The sequence below is a fragment of the Taudactylus pleione genome, unplaced genomic scaffold (genome assembly GCF_031769625.1).
Source record: "Taudactylus pleione unplaced genomic scaffold, aTauple2 ptg000711l, whole genome shotgun sequence".
NCBI lineage: Eukaryota > Metazoa > Chordata > Amphibia > Anura > Myobatrachidae > Taudactylus > Taudactylus pleione.
This window is the reverse complement of record NW_028285113.1, coordinates 974,033-994,520: the sequence shown is the minus strand read 5'-3', so window position 1 is coordinate 994,520 and position 20,488 is coordinate 974,033. Positions and strand designations below refer to the sequence as shown.

The 20,488-nt window shown below is 44.7% G+C and overlaps 1 protein-coding gene across 3 annotated transcripts in view; it reads right to left on the bottom strand.

Annotated features, from left to right (window-relative positions):
- Positions 1-288: 288 nt before the first annotated feature.
- The window catches only part of DND1 (DND microRNA-mediated repression inhibitor 1), a 47,668-nt gene continuing 27,468 nt past the window's right edge, over positions 289-20,488 (bottom strand). Inside the window, exon 5 of one of the 3 annotated variants that reach the window (XM_088456650.1) lies at positions 289-737. In XM_088456650.1, coding sequence (XP_088312776.1) covers positions 721-737 — 17 coding nt within the window. In that variant the 3' untranslated portion in view covers positions 289-720. Of the gene's footprint in view, positions 738-14,174; positions 14,661-19,116; positions 19,638-20,488 lie in introns of those variants that run through there. The other 2 variants (XM_088456648.1, XM_088456647.1) reach the window with 2 other exon arrangements.

Genomic DNA, 20,488 nt, shown 5'->3' with positions numbered 1-20,488 from the left:
TCGAGGCTGCATGAGAGCAGCCAGTATTTTCAGTGTGTAGATGTAGCAGATACACTGCGCTCCCATGGTTACCGCAAACAGTATTTAGCCGCAAGAACTGGGGCTTTCAGTGGGCGTTCCTAGGACTTAACAGGGGTGGCTAAAAAGATGAAGACGTGTCTGTTTATGAGCTAGTAATACTCTTTATAGCATTTTGTTTGTATGAAGCAGTGAAAACAAAAGCCCCTCAAACAAAAACCCACCCCCTCTTATCACATCACACACATTCCGAGTGAAATCCAACCAAGCTTCATTTTGAAATCATTTCTTTTAGTATAAAATTTAGCAATCATTTTCATACATGAAATCAATAACGAAAACACACAAAAGACAAAATTTTGCTTATTAATCTTACATGTGAAATATTTAAAAGTAATACTCATTAAACATAATGCCAACAAATGGCAAGTTTCCAGTGCTCAAACGCATTCGCAGATAATGATAAAGTTTGTTGTCAAAGTGAATACACAAAACTCTCAAAGTGCAAAAAACCTAAACAAACATTTACAAACAATATTAAAGTGCCAAACATAAAAGTACAATAAAAGGAAGTGTCTTAAAGCCATTCAAAAAAGGCATTCATTTCTGGAGATCCCGACGTTCTCATCCTTATCCTGGACTCCAAATATTCTGATAAAACACAACATAAAAATCATGCGAGTTCTTCACCATAAAAGTAGACTAGTCAACGACGTACCCTGCAAAACAAAAACAGTACTTTTATTGGCAGGGGTTCTATAGGTTAGAGAACAAATATTTGTATATGCTCAATCTGTGACAGAACAGATGTGCCACAGATTGAATTAGAATTTTAGGTCATCTGCAACTCCTTCTGGAGAAGGAAAGGAAGTTTGGTTCACACGTTGGCGATCCCAGTTTACTTATCACCTCAGGCGAGTGCATGCAAAAAAATACCCTGACAAGTGTTCAGACAGGATTTGCAGGGATAGAGCTTTCTCAAGCTCTGACCACGTAATACTCGATACTGTACATCCTTGTATTTAAATATCGCATTACTAATCCTGGCGAGTTCATCACATCTGCATCTCAGACAAGGGTTGAAATAAATAGGGCTCTAAGTCCTTTTTGTCTGTTTGCTGATGGCCTGTGTTACAGATTTGAAGACCACTGTTCACATCGTTTTGCGATCAAAAGAAAGAGTTGCACAAATAGGTGCTCACATGTTGTCTAACACGACTCAGCACACGGAGGACAGATGTATGCGGACACATTATAGATTTCTCCACATACAAGTACCGTTTGGTGAACCACTGACTGACTTCGCCACACCAAGCATACAGTCATTGACTTTCCACAAATGTATCTTCGTCACGTATGCAACAAAAGTACAGTGCAGAGGTACCCTGAATACAGACGCAGGCACTCCATCGCTAATCTGAGTAACAGAGCGGTAACGAAAGCCATTCCCTGCATCATGTTATGATTAATCTGTACCTTTGAACCAATTCCTTTGCAAAAAAAATACAAGTTGTGAATACCTAGTACACTATGGACAGGATTCCATGTTGATTATTGTTTGCATACAAAGATTGTGAGTCCTGAGCACGTGCAGGATCTGTACTCGCCTCGCAGTTCCCCCCAGTTTTGAAGCAGGGCCAGTCTCAGTTCCAGAATACAGGGACAAGACCATAGTTTTCTGGGAATGGCGAGGCCAAGGACAGAGTCTTCTGACGCAGACTTCCTGGCCTCAGCTGCAGCGCTGCAAGGGTTACTCAGATGCCGATTGTCTCGCAGAAGTTTCAATGCTGCATCTTGGGACAGCACTCGGTTCTGCGATGCAGTCAAGTGGCGTCCATTCATACCAGACGCCTCTTGCTGCATTAGCATATTGGTTGTTTGGTATTGCACAGCAGTTCCCCTGTAGCAGAGCAATACCGTACGAGACCGAATTACGCCCAATAAGCAGCTACAATTCAAAAATGCAAAAAAGTTCAGGAAAAATAAAATATACAAAAAGTATGGAAACTGCCACTTGCGGCAGAGCTTCCACGTCACACCAAGCATCTCACATGCCTTAAGGAACAAAAATTAGAGTTATGTTAAGAACTTACCTTTGTTAACTCTTTCTTCGAAGTCCATAGAGAGATCTTGGGGTGTAGGTGATTGAACTGAATCCGGGCACCACCCAGTTAAAAGCTTTCAGCTCCCAGGATGCACTGGTCCACTCTCCCTATACCCTGCCCTCGAGGCACCTCAGTTGGTAATAAGCCAAAGGCCGGAGGAGCATAAGAGAGGAGGACTGATACACAAGAATTACTCACCAAGGAGGAAACTGAAAACCGGTGACCAGCAACATAGCCCATACGAAGCCAGGTAAGTCAGGGCGGGTGCCCTGTGGACCCTATGGACTTCAAAGAAAGTTAACAAAAAGGTAAGTTTTACCATAACTCATTTTCTTCAGGGTCCATAGGGCTCCACCTTAGAAAAGGTCTGGATAGAAGATCACGTTGCTGTCTTACACAGCAGAACAGCCCAGGCACCACGGTGAGCTGCCCATGTGGGGCCCACAGACAGAGTGGAATGAGCATCAACAGAAGCCGGAGATAGTCATACGAAGCCATCTAGCCAAAGTTTGTTTATCGGCTGGCCATACTTTCTTGTGAAACCTATAGAGCACAAATAAGGAATCAGATTCACAGAGTGAACTGGTACAGTCCACATAAATCCTGAGGGCACAGACCACATCCAAAGAGGCCTCACCTGCTGAGAGGTCTGGTTATTGAAAGGCCAGGATTGTAAATTCCTCATTAAATGTGGTAACTAGAAACAACTTTAGGAAGGAACTCAAGGCGAGTGCGAAGCACAGCCCTTTCCCGGTGAAATATCAGGAAGGGGGAGCGACAGGAGCGCGCCCCCAATTCTGCCCCCCCCCCCTGGCAGATGCATTCGCCAGAAGAATGTCTTAGCTGTCAACCACTTCTATTGCATCTAGTGGTTCAAATGGAGGACCCGAAGAACTACTGCCAAATCCCAAGGAGCCACTGTGGGGGACAAAGGGAGGCTGAGTCCTGAGGACACCCTGGAGGAAGGTGTGGATATCCTGAAGTGGAGCAATTCTACGTTGGAACCATACTGACAGCAGAGAGAGATGCACTTCCAGCAAGGCCAGACGGAGTCAGAGGTCCAATCCAGCTTGAAGGAAGGCCAGAACTCTGGAGATCCGAAACACCTAGGGGTCATAATTCCTGGGAAGACACCACTGGAGATGTATGCTACACTGTGGTAGATCCTAGCAGAAGCCAGCTTACGCACTCTAAGCATTGCTTTGATGAGAGCTAGAGAATCATAAGGTCCAGATGATCCAGGCCCGGGTAAATGCAAGGTCCCCGAGACAACAGGTCTGGACGTTGAGGCAGCAGAAACAATGTCGATGGAGAGACTCCAAATATCTGACTACCAATGACGTCTGAGCCAAGCTGAAGCCACCAGCAGAACAGTGCCTCCCGTCTTGTTTGAACTTCTGAAGAACTCGAGGAAGAAGGGAGACTGGAGGAAACAGGTACGCAAACTAGAAGGTCCACTTCAGAGCGTCCACCAAGGTTGCCTTGGCATCTCGTTCTGGACCCGTACATTAGTAATTTGTGATTGTGTAGTAAGGCCAGGAGGTCCACGTCTGGAAGGCCCCATTAGTCCACTAGGAGTTGAAACACCTTTGTGAAGAGACCATTCCCCTGGATGCACGCAGTGACGACTGAGGAAGTCCGCTTCCCAACTGAGAACTCCCAGAAAGAACACTGCCGAAATGGACGGGAGGTGACACTGCCCATGTCAGAATGTGCAACACTTCGGTCATTGCTGCCTGACTTAAGAGTGCCTCCTTGATGGTTGATTTAAGCCACCGAGGTGGCGTTGTCAGACTAGACCTGCACGGGTTTTCCATGAAGTATGTGGTTGGCCAACTGGAGGGCCCTGTACACAACCCGATGTTCCAATCGGTTGATGGGAAGGCTTGCTTTGGCTGCTGTCCAACGACCGTGAAAAGAGTGCGGACCGGTCACTGCACCCAAGCCCCGGAGACTGGCATCCGTTGTTAGGAGTACCCAGTCCGGGATCCAAAAGGGGCGACCCTTGGTTAAATGAGACGTCAGTAGCTACCAAGACAGACCGACCTCTGGAGAGCACTATTGTCTCAGCTTTGATCCGGTGGGGCAATCCGTTCCATCTGGAGAGGATCAGCCCCTGCAGAGGACTGGAATGAAATTGAGCATATTCCACCATGTCGAAGGTGGACACCATGGTTCCCAGAACCTGCATTGCAGAGTGTATGCATACCCGGCAACTGTGGAGGCATCTGCATACTCGTAGTTGTAATGGAGATCTTGTCCGAAGTCAGAAAGATTATCTGCTGTTGAGACTCCAGTAGGGCCCCCAGATGAATCATCCTCCATGAGGGATTCAGGGAGGACTTTTTCCAATTGATTATTGCCTTTCTATAAGTGCACAGGTGGTTAGTCAGTTGCAGGTGGTGGTGAAGCACTTCTGGAGAATATGCCAACAGGTGGTCGTCCAGGTATGGTAGTATCTGGATACCCTGATTCCGCAGATGGACCGCCATGATAGCCATAACTTTGGTAAACACCCTTGGAGCTGTGGACAGGCCAAAGGTTAGCACCCTGAACTGGAAGTGTTGCTGTAGTATAGTAAACCAGAGAGAACGCTGGTGAGAAGGAGTTATAGGGACATGTATGTATGAGTCCTGAATATCCAGTCATACCATAAAATCCCCAGGTTCCATAGCCAGTATGATGGAGCGTAAGGTTTCCTTCCTGAACCCGGGCACCCTGAGGAATTTGTTCTGGGATTTGAGGTTAAGGATAGGCCAATGAGATCCATTCAGCTTCTGCACCAGAAAGTAGAACCAGTCCCTCACTGGGATAGTGGGACTGGCACAATCACCCCTGCCTGCAGCAAGGACAGTATGGCTTTCTGGATCTGTAAGGCCTGTGCAGAAAAACTGGTGAGGAGGTCTTCGAAGGAAAGAGGGCGTAACCGTGAGAAACCACTTCTCTTAGCAAAGCGTCCGTGGTGGTTTGACACCAGCACTGGGCGTACTGAAGAAGTCGGCCTCTCACTCTGGGATCCCCGCCTCGTCAGGCTGAGTGTTTAACCTCTGGTTTGGAAGCAGGGTGTCTTGTGCTCCAGGACTTTTTTTTTTTTTTTAGACTTTGTGGCCTTTTTGGCAGCCGACTGTCTAGGAAAGGACTGTCCTTTGGGTTTTTCTTGGGGACGAAAGGAAGAGGCTCTAGACTTTGAAGGGGCAGATGCTGAAGGCAGAAATGCAGATTTCGATGTTGTCAATGTGTCAATCTTGTCTAGGTCTGAACCAAACAAGATCTCCCCATTGTACGGTAAGGCTTCCAGGCCTCTTAGAATCAGCATCCATCCTCCAAGAGATCAGCCACAAGGAACGGCGAGCAGACACGGCTGCGACTCTGGAGGTCAGCAGACTGGCATCCAGAGCAGTCTCACCAATATATGCAGCCGCATCCCTAATGTGGCCAACAAACGACACCTAAGTCTCAGGAGCTTCCGAGGGGAAGGAGTCCTCAAGTGCATCGGCCCAGCTCGATAGCTTTAGCTACCCATGAGATAGCCATGGACGGACAGGCAAGAGTTCCTGAAAGAGGATATCTATTTCAGCCAAGTTTTCACCTTCCTATCCATAGGATCCTTTAAGGAAGAAATGTTAGGCAGAGGCAGTGTAGCACTATTTTTTAAACGTGTAACATGAGTATCCACCGCCGTGGGAGATACCCATTTCCCGAGGCTCATTGTAAAAAATGGGAAACATGAGGCCAAATGCTTTTGAGGCAGATAGCTCTTACCAGGTGATTGCCAAACAGCAGCCATGTGATCCACTAGCTGATCTGATAGAAGGAATACGGCCGAAGTCACCTTGACCCATTTAAACAGGGTGTTTGGACATAGGGGCTAGCTTGTCATCCTCTATTACCAATATGGATCTGACCGCACGCACCAAGGCAGGAATATTATTTGACCTAGCCTCCACCTCATGCAGAGGTGAGTCAGGGTTAGAGGCATCAGCAATCTCAGTCGTCAGGACATCTCAGACTCAGGACTTGAGGAATGAGATGACACCACAGGACGCTTAGCTGGCTTCAGGGTTTTCACCCCCTGCAATATAGACTGAAGAGCAGTAGAGGAAGCATCTACCCATGGTGGATGCATAGCCTGTGGTAATCCCTGTAAGGGAATGACAGACTGCTGAGGTACAGGAGTAGTGTGCATAATCTGAGACAGACCCTGAGAGGGCATAATGGTCTGCCGAGGTAACCCCATCTGGGGAAAAACAGCAGGGACATCCAGGCGTCCTGCAATGGAGGCCAGGACCTGAGAAAAGGTAGCCCAAGGGTGTTCCTGTACAGTTGTTGGGGGGTATGAAGTGCCTGGAGGATTATAACACTTCACACAATCCCTCCTGAACCAAATCCTCCTCACTTAAACCTGCAAGATAGCAGAATGGGTGCAGAAGGGTGTTTGTCATATTGTCAGACATGTCTGACATGGGTAACTATGAGAGATTACTAGTCTGAGAGCACAACCATGGTCCCGACTGATACTTTTATAAGCTGCAGAAGCCCACTGCCTAAATATACTAGCCACTGGTCCTGTCTGATGCCTGGGTAAGCTGCAGGAACCTTTGCCTAAATATGGCACAGTGCAGCACACAACAGTATGTGACAGACCTCACAAATATCTTTTTATATATGGGAGGTATAGGAACCACCCTAACTACACCTGAATTAGGGAAGATGAGAGGAAAGGTATAGATTAGATATATGCCGACAGGAAAAAGAAAAAAAAAAAAAAAAGTCTGGGTCCTCCGCAGGGGCCTTGGCTAGCACTGACCCCCGGAATACCCGCCGAGATCCCCAGATCAGTACTGGCGTCGCGGCTCCAGTGGGGTGATTGAGCAGCAGCAGACATCCCATGGATAGTCTGCTGCTGCACACTCTAGTTGAAGTCAAACTAAATAAATCATTAAAAAAACAAGCTTAAGGGCTGCCTAAGGAGCCCCTGCGTATTGGTGACCTGACTCTGGCTGGGCACCAACAAAACTGAGGTGCCTCTGGCTCGTAGGCGAGGTATAGGGAGAGTGGACCAGTGCATTCTGGGAGCTGAAAGCTTTTAACTGCGTGGTGCCTTGATTCAGTTCCATCACCTACACCCCAAGGTCTCCCTGTGGAGCCCTATGGATCCTGAAGAAAAAATATAAGTGAATGAGGACGCAGTTTAGTTTAAATAAAAGTAGCATCATCTCAAGACAGTCATGTGCGATCAATATATCAATGTCAATTTAATCAGTGTACTCTATATAATATCAACCATTCCATCAGTCTCTGGGAGTCAATTACACCAAAACTGAGGGCTTGTCTTCCATTTGACAAATTAAGTATTTGTAACCCAGCTTTCCCGCCATCCTAAGGCTGTTACATATTGCAGGCTCAATAGAGGCACACTTTACAGCTCACTGCCACCATTTCTAATAGAGGTCACCCATGGTTCCAGTCAGTTACAGAAGTGCCATTAAGATGAACAGTATGCTTGGTGCGACTCGGCAGGCTGTGTCCAATCGGCACTCTGCCTACCTGAATCAGCGGTCACTAGAGTTAGTGCAGTGTTGAGTGTGGGTCGACAGGACAAGGTAACCAACATGAGGGAGGCTCTGGGTTGGCATATTTTCATTGTAGATGGAGGTTACTTGACCTTGAGCAACCTGAGCTGACTTGCCTCACCACTCCTAGGATCTCCTTCACAGGGCCTGAATCTGCACGCAGTCGGCCGATTGTTACGAACTGGGCATGCATCGTAGTGCGCGAACACTCCACTGCGATGGGAACAGTGGATAATTTATGCAGGCCCCTGCAACTGTGTTCAAATGCACTGGCACACCTGCAATTCGCCGACCACCCCCCAAATGGTACTTCTGTCGATCGGTCTGCGTAGTCGCAGCTTTTGAACACCGTTGCAGGGCCTGCATAAATTATCCACTGTGATGCCATACGCAGCCTGAACTCACTGTGTACCGGAAGGTTAGCAATTTCCGAGTAAGGTCTGACCTTGTGCAAGTGTGCATGAGACTGCGATGGTACTCGATGCTACTGTAATCGCAGTTATGATCCGTACTGAATCAGGCCAAAAGACAGCAGCCTGTTAGACTGCTCCCACTGTTGTGAGCAGGTTAATAGTTGCCACCACCAGGTTCCTACTACCGGCACCTGGAACCACTCACATCTGGGTATCCATGGTTACCTCAAGCACAATTTGATCAGACATTCTCAATCAGGAGCTTTAGAGGAGGACACCTCAATTTGCCCTCATCAGGATCTCATACCTCACAGCATCAGCTTTAAACAGAACCCCCCCCCCTCCTCCTCATATATTGTATTTAATTTGCATTGTGTTCACTTTAACACTTAATAAAAAGGAGTGTTCTGATAAAACTTACCCTTGTTAACTCTCTTTGAAGTCCATAGGGTCCACAGGGGAGACAATGGGATGTAGGTGGGACTTGGAAGACCGGACACCAACAGCAAAGCTTTTCAATCCCAGGATGCTCCAGTTCTTTCCCCCCCCCTTATACCCCACCCAAATCTAGAGGGCAACTCTTGTTAACAAGCCCAAGGCAGAAGGAGGATAGGTGAGAAGGAAGACTGGTACACTGAAGAATCACACGGTCACACAGAAGAAAATAAGTGAGCAAGAGAAAAAACCCATAGAAGCCAGGTGCGTCAGGGAAGGTGCCCTGTGGACCATATGAACTTCAAAGAACATTAACAAGGGCAAGTTTTACCATAACTCCTTTTCTTCTTCAGGGTCCATAGGGGAGACAATGGGGATGTCCCAAAGAATTTGTCAAGGGCAGGTACACTCCTGAGCTGAGAACCCTGCGCCCGAAGCATCCTGAGAGGCAAATGTATCAAAGGCAAATAACCCAAGAAAAGGTGTGGACAGAAGACCACGTAGCCCCCTAGCAGTTCAGCAGAGGCACCACACCGGGCCCCCCAGAGGGACCCACAGAGCGAGTAGAATGAGCAGATACTGTAGCTGGCACAGGAAGGCCAATCTGCGTGTAAGCCTGTGAGATACTCATGCGAATCCATCTGGCCAGAGTCAGTTACCTGTCCATCCCGTCTTATGGAATCCAAAGATGAAGAGGGAGTCTATTTACTAATGGAACTAGTGCAGTCCATGTAGATCTTCACAGCACAGACCACATCCAAAGAGGCCTCACCTGCCGAGAGGTTTAGTGATTGAATAGCCAGAACCACAATTTACTCATTAATGTGGAAACGAGGAAGCCTGGGTGTGGTCTAAGAACAGCCCTGTCCTGATGAAAGATTAAAAGGGGAGCAACATGAAAGCGCCCCCAACTCAGATACCCTACAGGCAGATGCTATAGCCAGAAGAAACAGTCTTCGCAGTAAGCCACTTGACATCCACTGATTCAAAGGGCTCGAATGGAGGCTCCTGAAGTGCGCGGAGAACCACTAAAATCCCACGGAGCCACAGGAGGGACAAAGGGAGGTTGTATACATACAACACCCTGCAGGAAGGTGTGACCATCTTGTAGAGGAGCAATTCTGCGCTGGAACCAGATTGACAGAGCAGAGATGTGCACTTTCAGAGATGCTAGGCGGAGTCCAAGATCCAGTCTAGCCTGAAGAAAGGCAAGTATTCTAGAAACCTGAGGGTCATAGTTTCTAGGGGCACACCATTGGAAATATGTATGCCATACCTGGTAATAAATCCTGGCAGAGGCTGGTTTACAAGCTCTGATCATGGTCTGGACCACAGAGCTAGAAAATCCCTTAGAAGGAATGTCTCAAGAGCCAAGCAGTTAAAGACAGGTGGGCCAGGTCTGGATGTAGACAGGGACCCTGAGACAATAGGTCTGGTCGTAGAGGAAGTTGAAGAGGAACATCTATGGAGAGACTTTGAAGGTCGTGGTACCAAATAGAGTCTGGGTCAAGCCGGAGCTACTAACAGGACTGTTTGGACTTCCGAGGAACTCTAGGAAGAAGGGATATTTGAGGGAAGAGGTACACCTCACATAGGATGTGTCCACGAATGCCACGTTGGGGTCCCTTGACCTGACTCCATACACTGGAAGCTTGTGGTTGTGTCTTGAGGCCATTACATCCACATCTGGTAGACCCCATTTGTCCACCAGCAGCTGAGAGACTTCTGGATGTAGAGACCACTCCTGCATGCACGTCATGACTGCTTAGGAAAGCCTCTTCCCAATTGAGAATTCCCAAGTTGAACACTGCAGAGATCAGTGGCGAACGCAGGATTTTTAGAGGGGGGGGGGGGGGGGTGTTAAAAATGCTTGATTTTAGAGCAAGTGTGGCCAGTCCATGAAGAGGGCATAATTAGTACTTAAACAGCTTTAATATGCGTCATACATACTGCATTGTAGAGTCATAATTCCAGCATATACAGGACCAGCGATCACAGTAACCCATTATATGCAGCAGTAGGACCATCCTGCCTGAGCTGAATTTTTTTATTTTAGTGTGAGCACCATTCCAGAGCCTTGGAGCAAGTTCAGGAGCCTGGAGGAGCAGCAGCAGAAGGACCTAGCACTGTCCTGGACATATATGTACATATTGTGCTCTATAGCAGTGCATCCCTAACAGTACATGTTTTCCAGATCTCCTAGTTTGTGCACAGGTTATCACTGGCTGATAAAATGTTAAAAGATCCACAGGTGGTGCTAATTATTTCATTTGTGATACTGAGAATAAAATGCAGCACAAGTAAAATTCTATTATATTACTTTTTCTATTGTGGTCATGGTGTGAGCTGCGGAGGGGGGTTTCCAGGCAGACGGAAACCCCCCCCCTGCGTTTGCCTATGGAGATGGAGTTCGGTCCATGTGAGAATGCGGGTCACTTCTGCCATTGCTGCCTGACTTAGAGCACCTCCTTGGTAATTGAGGTAGGCCACTGCCATGGCATTTTCAGACTACTTGTACTGGCCATGATCTTTGTAAAGACCCGTGGAGCTGTTGACCAAAAGGCAGAGCTTGAAATTGGTAATGTTGCTGCAGTATAGCTAACCCAGACATTGCTGATGAGAAGGCGCTGTAGGTACATATCCTGAACGTCTAGACACCATAAAGTCCCCAGGCTCCATAGCCAGGATAATAGAGCGGAGGGTTTCCATATGAAATCTGGGCACCCTGATAAACTTATTTGGAGACTTAAGGTTGAGGATAGGCAGATGAGACCTGTTGGGCTTCTGAACTAAGAAAATAGTATAGTTAGGGGTATTTCTAGAGGAGGGGGGTCATGTGCAGTCTCCGTCACAGGCCCCCTCCTCTCAGTCCAGCAGCGCACTGAGCGCAGCACGGCCAGCGAGGCACTGATAGACTCTGGGCACTGGGAGAGACCCGCCCAGTCAAGCTGAAGGCTTGTCCTCAGATTTGGTAGGTGGACGTCTAGCAGCCCAGGTCTATTTGGTCCTAGGCTTCGCAGCCTTAGTTGATGCCTGGAAAAGGACTGATCTTTAGCTTTTCCTTGAGGAAAAAAGGATGGCGGAGCCAAACAATACGGCAGGCTACAACAGAAGTGGCAGATGCCTTGGAGGCTAGGAGAGCTGTATCCATTGCTCCTTCACACAAATTTATAGGCTGCATCCCTGATGCTTTGAGGGATCAGCTGTCATACATATCTCACATTAGAGGGAAAGGTCTCTTCTAGGGACTCTGCCCAACTCTCAATGGCCTTAGCCACCCACGCCGTAGCCCTAGCAGGACAAGTAATCGCTCCTGTAAGACTACTGTATAGATTTTAGACAAGCCTCAATACTTCTAACCATAGTCTCCTCCAAGGAAGTTGCAGTATGGATAGGCAAGGTAGCATTTTTGACCAGACATGTCATGTGGGAATCCACTGCTGGGGGAACTTCCCATTTAGTGCAATCAGTAGTGGGAAGAGGGTAAAAGGAACTTAAACGTTTAGGCAGCTGAAATCTTTCACTGGGCATATTCCATGCCTCACTCATATGATCAGATAGCTAATCTGAGTGAGGAAATTCTGGCAAAACTATTTTTTGTCGTTTAAACGATGGCTGTTTTGCTTTAGGAGCAGGTTCTGTCTCTATTTAAAGAGTAGAGTTTACAGCTCTCACAAGTGCAGGTAAATTCAATTTAAAGTGGGAATCCTAGTCTCTGAAGGGGGGAGTCAGAGGCATCTTCTGCCTACCCAGATGATAAATCAGAATCTGATAGCTGGATGTACTGAGAAGGTAACAGCACGCTTAGTAAATTTACTAGGTAAGGGGGGGGGGGGGGGGGGTCACTATTTGCAGCATTTACTGAAAGGCTGTAGGAGGTATCCACCAGACTCTGCACTGAGGTAGAAACTATGTCTACCCATGGGGGAGGTAAATGATTTGCAGGGAGTACCTGTTGTGGCTGTCCCCTGTGGTAGCTCCCACTATAGGATGGTTAGATGTTCCGCAAGCACCTGTGAAAAAGTAGCCCAGGGTTGGTCTGATGGGCCTGGGGCAGTATAACACAATGCACAAAGACCCTACTGAATGAGGTCCTCTGAAGTGAAGTCTGCTGAGTAGAATTTACAGGACACCAGAGTGGGAGGAGCAGGCTGTCATTCTAGCTGCAAGAATAATGTAACAATCTGACAGTGCAGTGAGCAACCCCGATGTATGTGTAATATGGCACAGTGTAGTGCACAACAGCAATATATAGTATGTGATAGCCCTCACAAATATATGAACATGTGAGGTACAATGAACCCCCTTATACCTTAGTATGCAAAAGTTACAGTAGAAGGGAAAAGTATAAGCAGAGTCATGAAAAGAAAACATTGTATGTGACTTATGCTAGTGCTGCTGTAACTGCAGTGGGCATTAAAATCAACTACACAGAACGTAGTGGCTGGTAGGCTATAGAGCTGTATAACAAGCATGTTCAATACAACACCGTAGCACTCCTAGAGAAGAACCCTAGGTGGAGCACTTGAGTCACCTTAAATGCCAAAACTTGAATACAATATAAACAGTAAAGTGCAACACCCAATGGCACTAGACCGTGGTGATAAGAAATAAAAACAAAATTACTTGTTCAGTTTCAAAAATATTTTTATATATGGAAAAAGAAAGCAAAACATAGCATAATACTGTATGTATAAAATATATAGAATTAGGCTAATAGCCAAACAATACTAAAATATATAATAGTCAACCATGCACATAAAATTTGCATATAAAATATCACATGTATAAAAAAACAGAATATAAAATAGATATATATGTAAAACGGCAGCTAGGGTAATTTGGACTATACATACAGTATACACACATATATATATATATATATTATATATAAATATACTGTGTATATATATATAAATATACTGTGTGTATATATATATATATATATATATAAATATACTGTGTGTATATATATATATATATATATATATAAATATACTGTGTGTGTATATATATATATATATAAATATACTGTGTGTATATATATATATATATATATATATAAATATACTGTGTGTATATATATATATATATATATATATAAATATACTGTGTGTATATATATATATATATATATATATAAATATACTGTGTGTATATATATATATATATATAAATATACTGTGTGTATATATATATATATATATATATATGTGTATATATATATATATATATATATATATATACATACACACATATATACATACACACACATATATACATATATATATATATACACACACATATATACACACACATACATATATATACACAAACATATATATATACACACACACAATATATATATATATATATTACTGTATATATATATATATATATATATATACACACACACACATATACATACAGTATATATATATATATATATATATATATACTGTATGTGTGTATATATATATATATATACACACATATATACACAGTATATTTATTTATATATATATATATATATATATATATATATATATATATATATATACACATACATATACATACACACAGTAATATAAATATAATATATATATATATATATATATATATATATATATATATATATATAAAAATGATGTGAGGTAGCAAATAGCTGAGCCCAGAGGCCTGTGTACCAGATAATTGATATAAGCAGACCTTGTGGTGCACTGAGAACAATCCAGTGTCGAACAAGCAGTCCCGGTACCAGGTATTCTATAGTATTGTAGACTGCAGTCCTTAACGCATTTGAAGCCTAAGTGGCTCTTCCTCAGAAGGTCATGCTGGCTCCAGTCAGGTGTTGGGGTTTAAATACCCTATTGCAGGAAGTTCTGTGTCCCCGTTGAGAGAACAGAAGCAACGCGGACCTACACTTCCGGTTCGCGGCTATTGGTGCAATAGTAATAAAAGTGGTTGTCTAATAGAGCCCTATCTTTCAGGAGGACGGAGTTTCCTCCTAGTATATAGTCCTGGCAGTCCATGGGAGATAGTAGGCATCACAGCAATGTTCTCATCGAAAACCGGAAGTGGTCATCAGAAAGTAGTGCTCTGTCTTACTTTAATCTCTGAAAGATCCATTGAAACAGCATTCAATATACAGGAAGTAAATATAAAAACACAAATTCTTATTCACACTTAAGTGGAGTAACAAAATTCTAAATGTTGTACAAAGAAAATATAAAGATCATAAAATATATTAAGAGCTATATATATATATATATATATATATATATTTTTTTTTTTTTTTTTTTTTTTTTTTTTTTTTAAAGATAAAAAGCATATATATTCGTTCAAAAAAAAAAAAAAAAAAAAACTTTAAAATGTGTATTAGATTAACCACTTTAATTCGAAGGTCTTGTCCTTCGGGTAATGGGGTTTTAAGTTTAATAATCCCCTTCATCTTATTTTTAGCTAACTTTAAGTCTACATGGAAAGAGGTATGTGGAGACAATGAGGGGAATTCAATATGAAAGAAACTTCGCTGTCGAAGTTTACGTTTCATATCGGAGCTTTTACCTGGGATAAAGTATCGGGCGCGCGCCCACTTATCCCCGTATTCAATATGAAACTAACGAAAACTGGAGCCTGCGAAGTTGGAATTGTGTAAAGTTACGAAATTTTCCTTAAAAAAAAATTGTAGGACCCCTCAAAGTTGTAAAAACATGGGGGATCACTATAGGTACCCCCGTTTTAGCCTGTAAATGAAAGTCGGGGATTTAAATAGCCGCAGCAGGTGTTTTTTCCCCGACATTGAAGTGTTGCAGAAGAGCACAGGTTTTTTTCTCATTTTTTTAAGTGGTCCCATCAAATTTGGGGTACATAAAAATGGGTACTAGCATATTTTGATGTCCCTAAAGTTTTTAAAAATTCTGCATATGTGCACCTGCCGCTATAAATCTATTCTAGAAAACACCTGCCGCATACTTGCAGAATAGCCCTGAACCTATTTCCCTAGTTTTAAACATTTTTTTCCCCCATTTTTTTTTTTTTCACCCCAATTTTTAAATACATTTTTTTGGGGTGTCCCTATTTTTTTTTTGACAGTTAATTTTTAAATGTCATTCCCAGGGGTGCAGGCTATTTTTTTTTTAAGCCTGCACCCCTAAACTACAATTCTGCACTTTTTTTTCGCCACCTATTCAGTGGTGAAAAGTTATCCCCGTTTTTTTTCAAAGACTTTTCGAACCCGCGAAAAGTCTTTGAAATTGAATACAGTGTAAAACTAAAACCTGCGATAATGACATCATAGGTGCGATATTGACGCAAAAAACTGAGTTTTCGCTCCATATTGAATTTCCCTAAATGTGCTGTATTCCCATACATTTAATTATTTCTCCTGGTGAACATTTATGGTTCTTCTTAAAGTGCTGACAGGAATAGAGTTTCCAACTTTTTTTAGATTTCGTACGTGTTCTCCCATATGAGTTTTTAAAGATTTTGAAGTGCGACCAATATAACATAGTCCACATGAACATTGGATCAAACAAACGTTAGTGTTATGTCAAGTAATAAACAAATATTTGGCCATTAACCTGAAACTGTCATTTTTGATCGAGAGCTAGAGATCTTTAGTCACATACTGCAAAAACCACACCGGTGAAATCTCTTTGTGCGCATGGGATTAGTGGTTTGATACTTCGTACTAATTTGTTTTTTTTAATTATCTGCTTTGTGATAAAATGAGTTATGGTAAGAACTTACCTTTGTTAACACTTTCTTTGAAGTCCATAGGGAGACCTTGGGGTGTAGGTGATGGGAACCAATCTGGGCACCACGCAGTTAAAGCTTTAGCTCCCAGGATGCACTGGGTCCACTCTCCCTACACCCCACCCCCAAGCCAGAGGCACCTCAGTTGGTAATAAGCCAAAGGCTGGAGGAGGATCAGAGAAGGAAGACTGGTATACTTAAGACACTCACAGAAAAGGACACTGAACCCGGTGACCAGCAATATCGCCCATCTGAAGCTAGGAGCGTCAGGGCTGGTGCCCTGTGGACTTCAAAGTTAACAAAAGGCAAGTTCTTATAATCAATTTTCTTCTTCAAGGTCTCCCTGTGGAGCCTAAGGACTCTGGGGATGTCCCAAAGCAGTCTTTTTAAGGGTGGGGACGCTCCAAGCTGAGAGGAGAACCCGGCGCCCAAAAGGAAGCATCCTGAGAGGCAAAAATGAGATATGGTAAGAAATTACCCTTGTTATCTTTCTTCAAAGTCCATAGGGTCCACAGGGTTGACCTTGGGGTATAGGTTGGGAACCAAATCCAGGCACCACACAGTTAAAGCTTTAAGCTCCCAGGATGCACTAGGTCCACTCTCCCTATAACCCCACCCCCAAGCCAGAGGCACCTCAGTTTGTTAGTATCCAAAAGCCGGAGGAACAAAGAAAGAAGACTGGAACACTCAAGAACCATACTCAGAGAAGGAGACGGGAAACAGGTGACCAGTAACAGCCCATATGAAGCCAGGCGTATCAGGGTGGGTGCCCTGTGGACTTCGAAGATGGATAGCGAGGGTTAGTTCTTACCATATAAAATTTTCTTCAGTGTCCATAGGGTTGACCTTGGGGATGTCCCAAAGCCACAGCGAGCCACCCACAGCCAGAGTAGAATAAGCATCAACAGAAACAGAAAGGCCTTCCTATGTGCAGGCCCCTGAGATAGACATACAAAGCCATCTAGCCAGTGTCAGTTTATCGGCCGGCCAACCTTTCCTGTGAAATCCATAGACCACACAAATCTGGAGAGGCCAGACCACAGTCAGTCAATGAGGAAACCCCAGCCAAGAGGACTGGAGACAAACACTGGTACAATAAGTTCCTGAATAATATGGAACTTAAACACTTTAGGAAGAAACAGGGCTAGTGCGACTCACAACCCTGTCTTTGTGAAATATCCAGAAGAGGGAACCACATTAGAACGCTCCCAATTCCAACACTCTCCTAGCAGATGCAAACACGATAAGAAAGTCTAAGCCATAAACCACGTAAGGCCTATCAAAACTAGTGGTTCAAATGGAGACCCCAGGAGGGCATGAAGACCACTGTTAAATCCCAAGGAGCCCCTAGGGGGGGATAAAGGGAGGTAGAATTTAGAAAACACCTGGAATGACGGTCTGAATACCCTAGAGTGGAGCAATTCCACATCTGAACCATACCAACAGTGCAGAGACCCACACTTTAAGGAAGGCCAGGTGGAGGGGGCTAGACCCAAGCCAGCTGGAAGGAATGCCAGAACTTCTGGAAATCCAAAACACTGGAGGATCGTAGCTACAGGTACGATACCATAGGAATTATGCATGCCACATTCTGTGGTAGATCCCAGCAAAAGCTGGCATACGCGCTCTAAACATCCCCATGATGACAGAGCCAGAGAAGCCTTAGGACCACAGTAGGGACACAGTCAAAGACAAACGACCCAGGTCCAGGGAAAGGCAAGGACCCTGAGACAACAGGTCTGAATATTGAGGCAGCAGGAACGGAGTGTCGATGGAGAGACTCCGAAATTCTAAGTACCAGAGACTTCTGGGTCAATCTGGAACCACCAGCAGGACAGTACCTCCATCCCAATTTAACTTCTGAAGACCTTGAGGAAGAAGGGAGACCGGGGGAAACAGGTACAAATTGGAAGGTCCACTTCACTGACAACACGTCACCGAAGGTTGCTTCAGTACCTCTAGTTCTGGACCCTAACACCGGCAGTGTGTGATAGTCAGGAGGCCATGAGGACCACCTCTGTAGAGGCCCCTTCTGCTCACTATGAGTTGAAACCTCTCATGGAGAAGAGACCAGTCCCTGGGATGCACGTCATGATGGCTGAGGAAGTCAGCTTCCCACTGGAGAAATCCTGGAATGAACCCTGCAGAGATGGCCGGTAGGAGACCCTTTGACTATGTCAGAATGAGTGACATTCCCGTCATTGATGCCCAACTACGAGTGTCTCCTAGATGTAAGCCACTGTTGTGACATTGTCGGACTGAACTTTTCAGGTTTACCGTGAAGTATGTTTTAGGCCAGAGCGAGGGCTCAAGAGAGCTTGAAGTTCCAATAAGTTGATTGGCAGTGCGGAATTGACAGACGTCCAACTGCCCAGACAGGGGTGCAGACTGGTCACTGCGCCCCAGAGACTGGCGTCCGATGTAAGGATTACCCTAGATGAGATGGCCATAGCCACCCAGATAGACAGATGCACCTCCGGAGAGAGCATCATCTGAACAGAGATCCCAATGAGAAACCCATTCCATCTGGGGGGGGGGAATCAGTTTTTGCAAAGGCCTGGAATGGAACTGAGCATATTCCACCCTTCCGAAGGTAGAAACCCAGGATTCCAGAACCCGCATTACAGAGTGTAATGACACTTGTTGACTGGAACCATCCGCGCACTTGTAGTTGAAAAGTTGAGATCTTGTTTGACAATTAAACATTCAAGTCAATACACCAAGTTATGAACCTAAACGGTTTTTATTAAAAAAAAGTAAATCACACAAAGGATCCGACATGTGCTGCAATAAAAGTAGAACAATGCCTATTTCAATTAGTATAAAACAGCTTTGACAACCTGCAACAATGGTATAACAGTGTAACTATTGTATTAATTATATGATCCCCTGTTTAAAGGGCAAACGTGGCAGGATATCCAGAGATAATTAAAAAACAGGCTCCAGCATGTAGTAGATTGAAGCAAATGAGGGGGGAAGTTTGTGTACCCCAATACCTCCTTGGTATTGCGCTCAACCTCAAAGTGACAGGGAGCGACTTGGTTAATGAGACCGAGGTTGTTAACCAGTATTTCAAGGTGAAAAGTACCTCAGTGTAGTCCTGTCTGCTCCGGCAGAATATGTGGACTGAATAGGTGAAATATTCCTCCGTGTTGTCCCGTCTGCTCCGGCAGGAGTGGTGGTCAATTCCCAGGTGTTCCCCAAAGCGTACCTTCTGCTCCTGTTTTCTTAGGGCAGTGCCGTCAGGTGAGAAAACGTCTGTCCTCTCAGCTCGCGCCGGCTCAAATGAATGTGCAGGCACGGACGTGAAGGTAATGAAAACTGCAGTACATAATCTGCAAGATTGCAACAAAAGTACAGGAATGTGTCAGTTACCCTTGTCAGACATGTCTGCGGGGTTAATGACACACAATAGCGCACACTGTACAAAGCAGCCACAAATATAGATACTAACAGGGAGCAATATACTGGTCCTGTCTTATGCAAGCTGCTGGAACCCGTTGCTAAAATATGGCACAATGCAACAGTATGTGACAGACCTCAGAAATATTGAAAAAGCTATATATTCTCTGAGGTAAGGAATGAGCTTACCCTTAACACCTGTATTTAGGGCAGAATGAGAGAAAGGGTATAGTCATAGGATGAAAAAAAAAAAAAAAAAAAAAAAAAAAAAAAAAAAAAAGAGATCGCTCTGGTGGTCAAATGGGAGCGCGATGGCCTGAAGCCTGTATCCACACCCAGCATCACCAGTCTGTCCCCTGCGACTGGTGGTATCTACTGCAATTACGCGCAGGTCACCGCAAACAGTGACCCGCTCTTGCCCATCTCCTGATGTCTGGGTGCAATCTGGCCCCTGGCTAGCGCTGACCTCCGGAATGCCCGCCAAGATCCCCAGATCAGTATTGACGTTGCGGCAACGAAGGGGTGGTGGAGTGGCAGCACAGACATCCCACGGAAAGTCTGCTGCTGTACGTTCTAGTCGCTTGTGTAAGTAAAATTAAAATAAAGAAATAAGCTTTAGGGGCTGATTAACAGCCCCCCTGCAAAATGGTGACCCGACTCCAGCTGGGCACCAACGAAACTGAGGTGCCTCTGGCTCAGGGGCGGGGTATAGGGAGATTGGACCCAGTGCATCCTGGTAGCTAAAGCTTTAATTGCGTGGTGCCCGGATTGGTTCCCATCACCT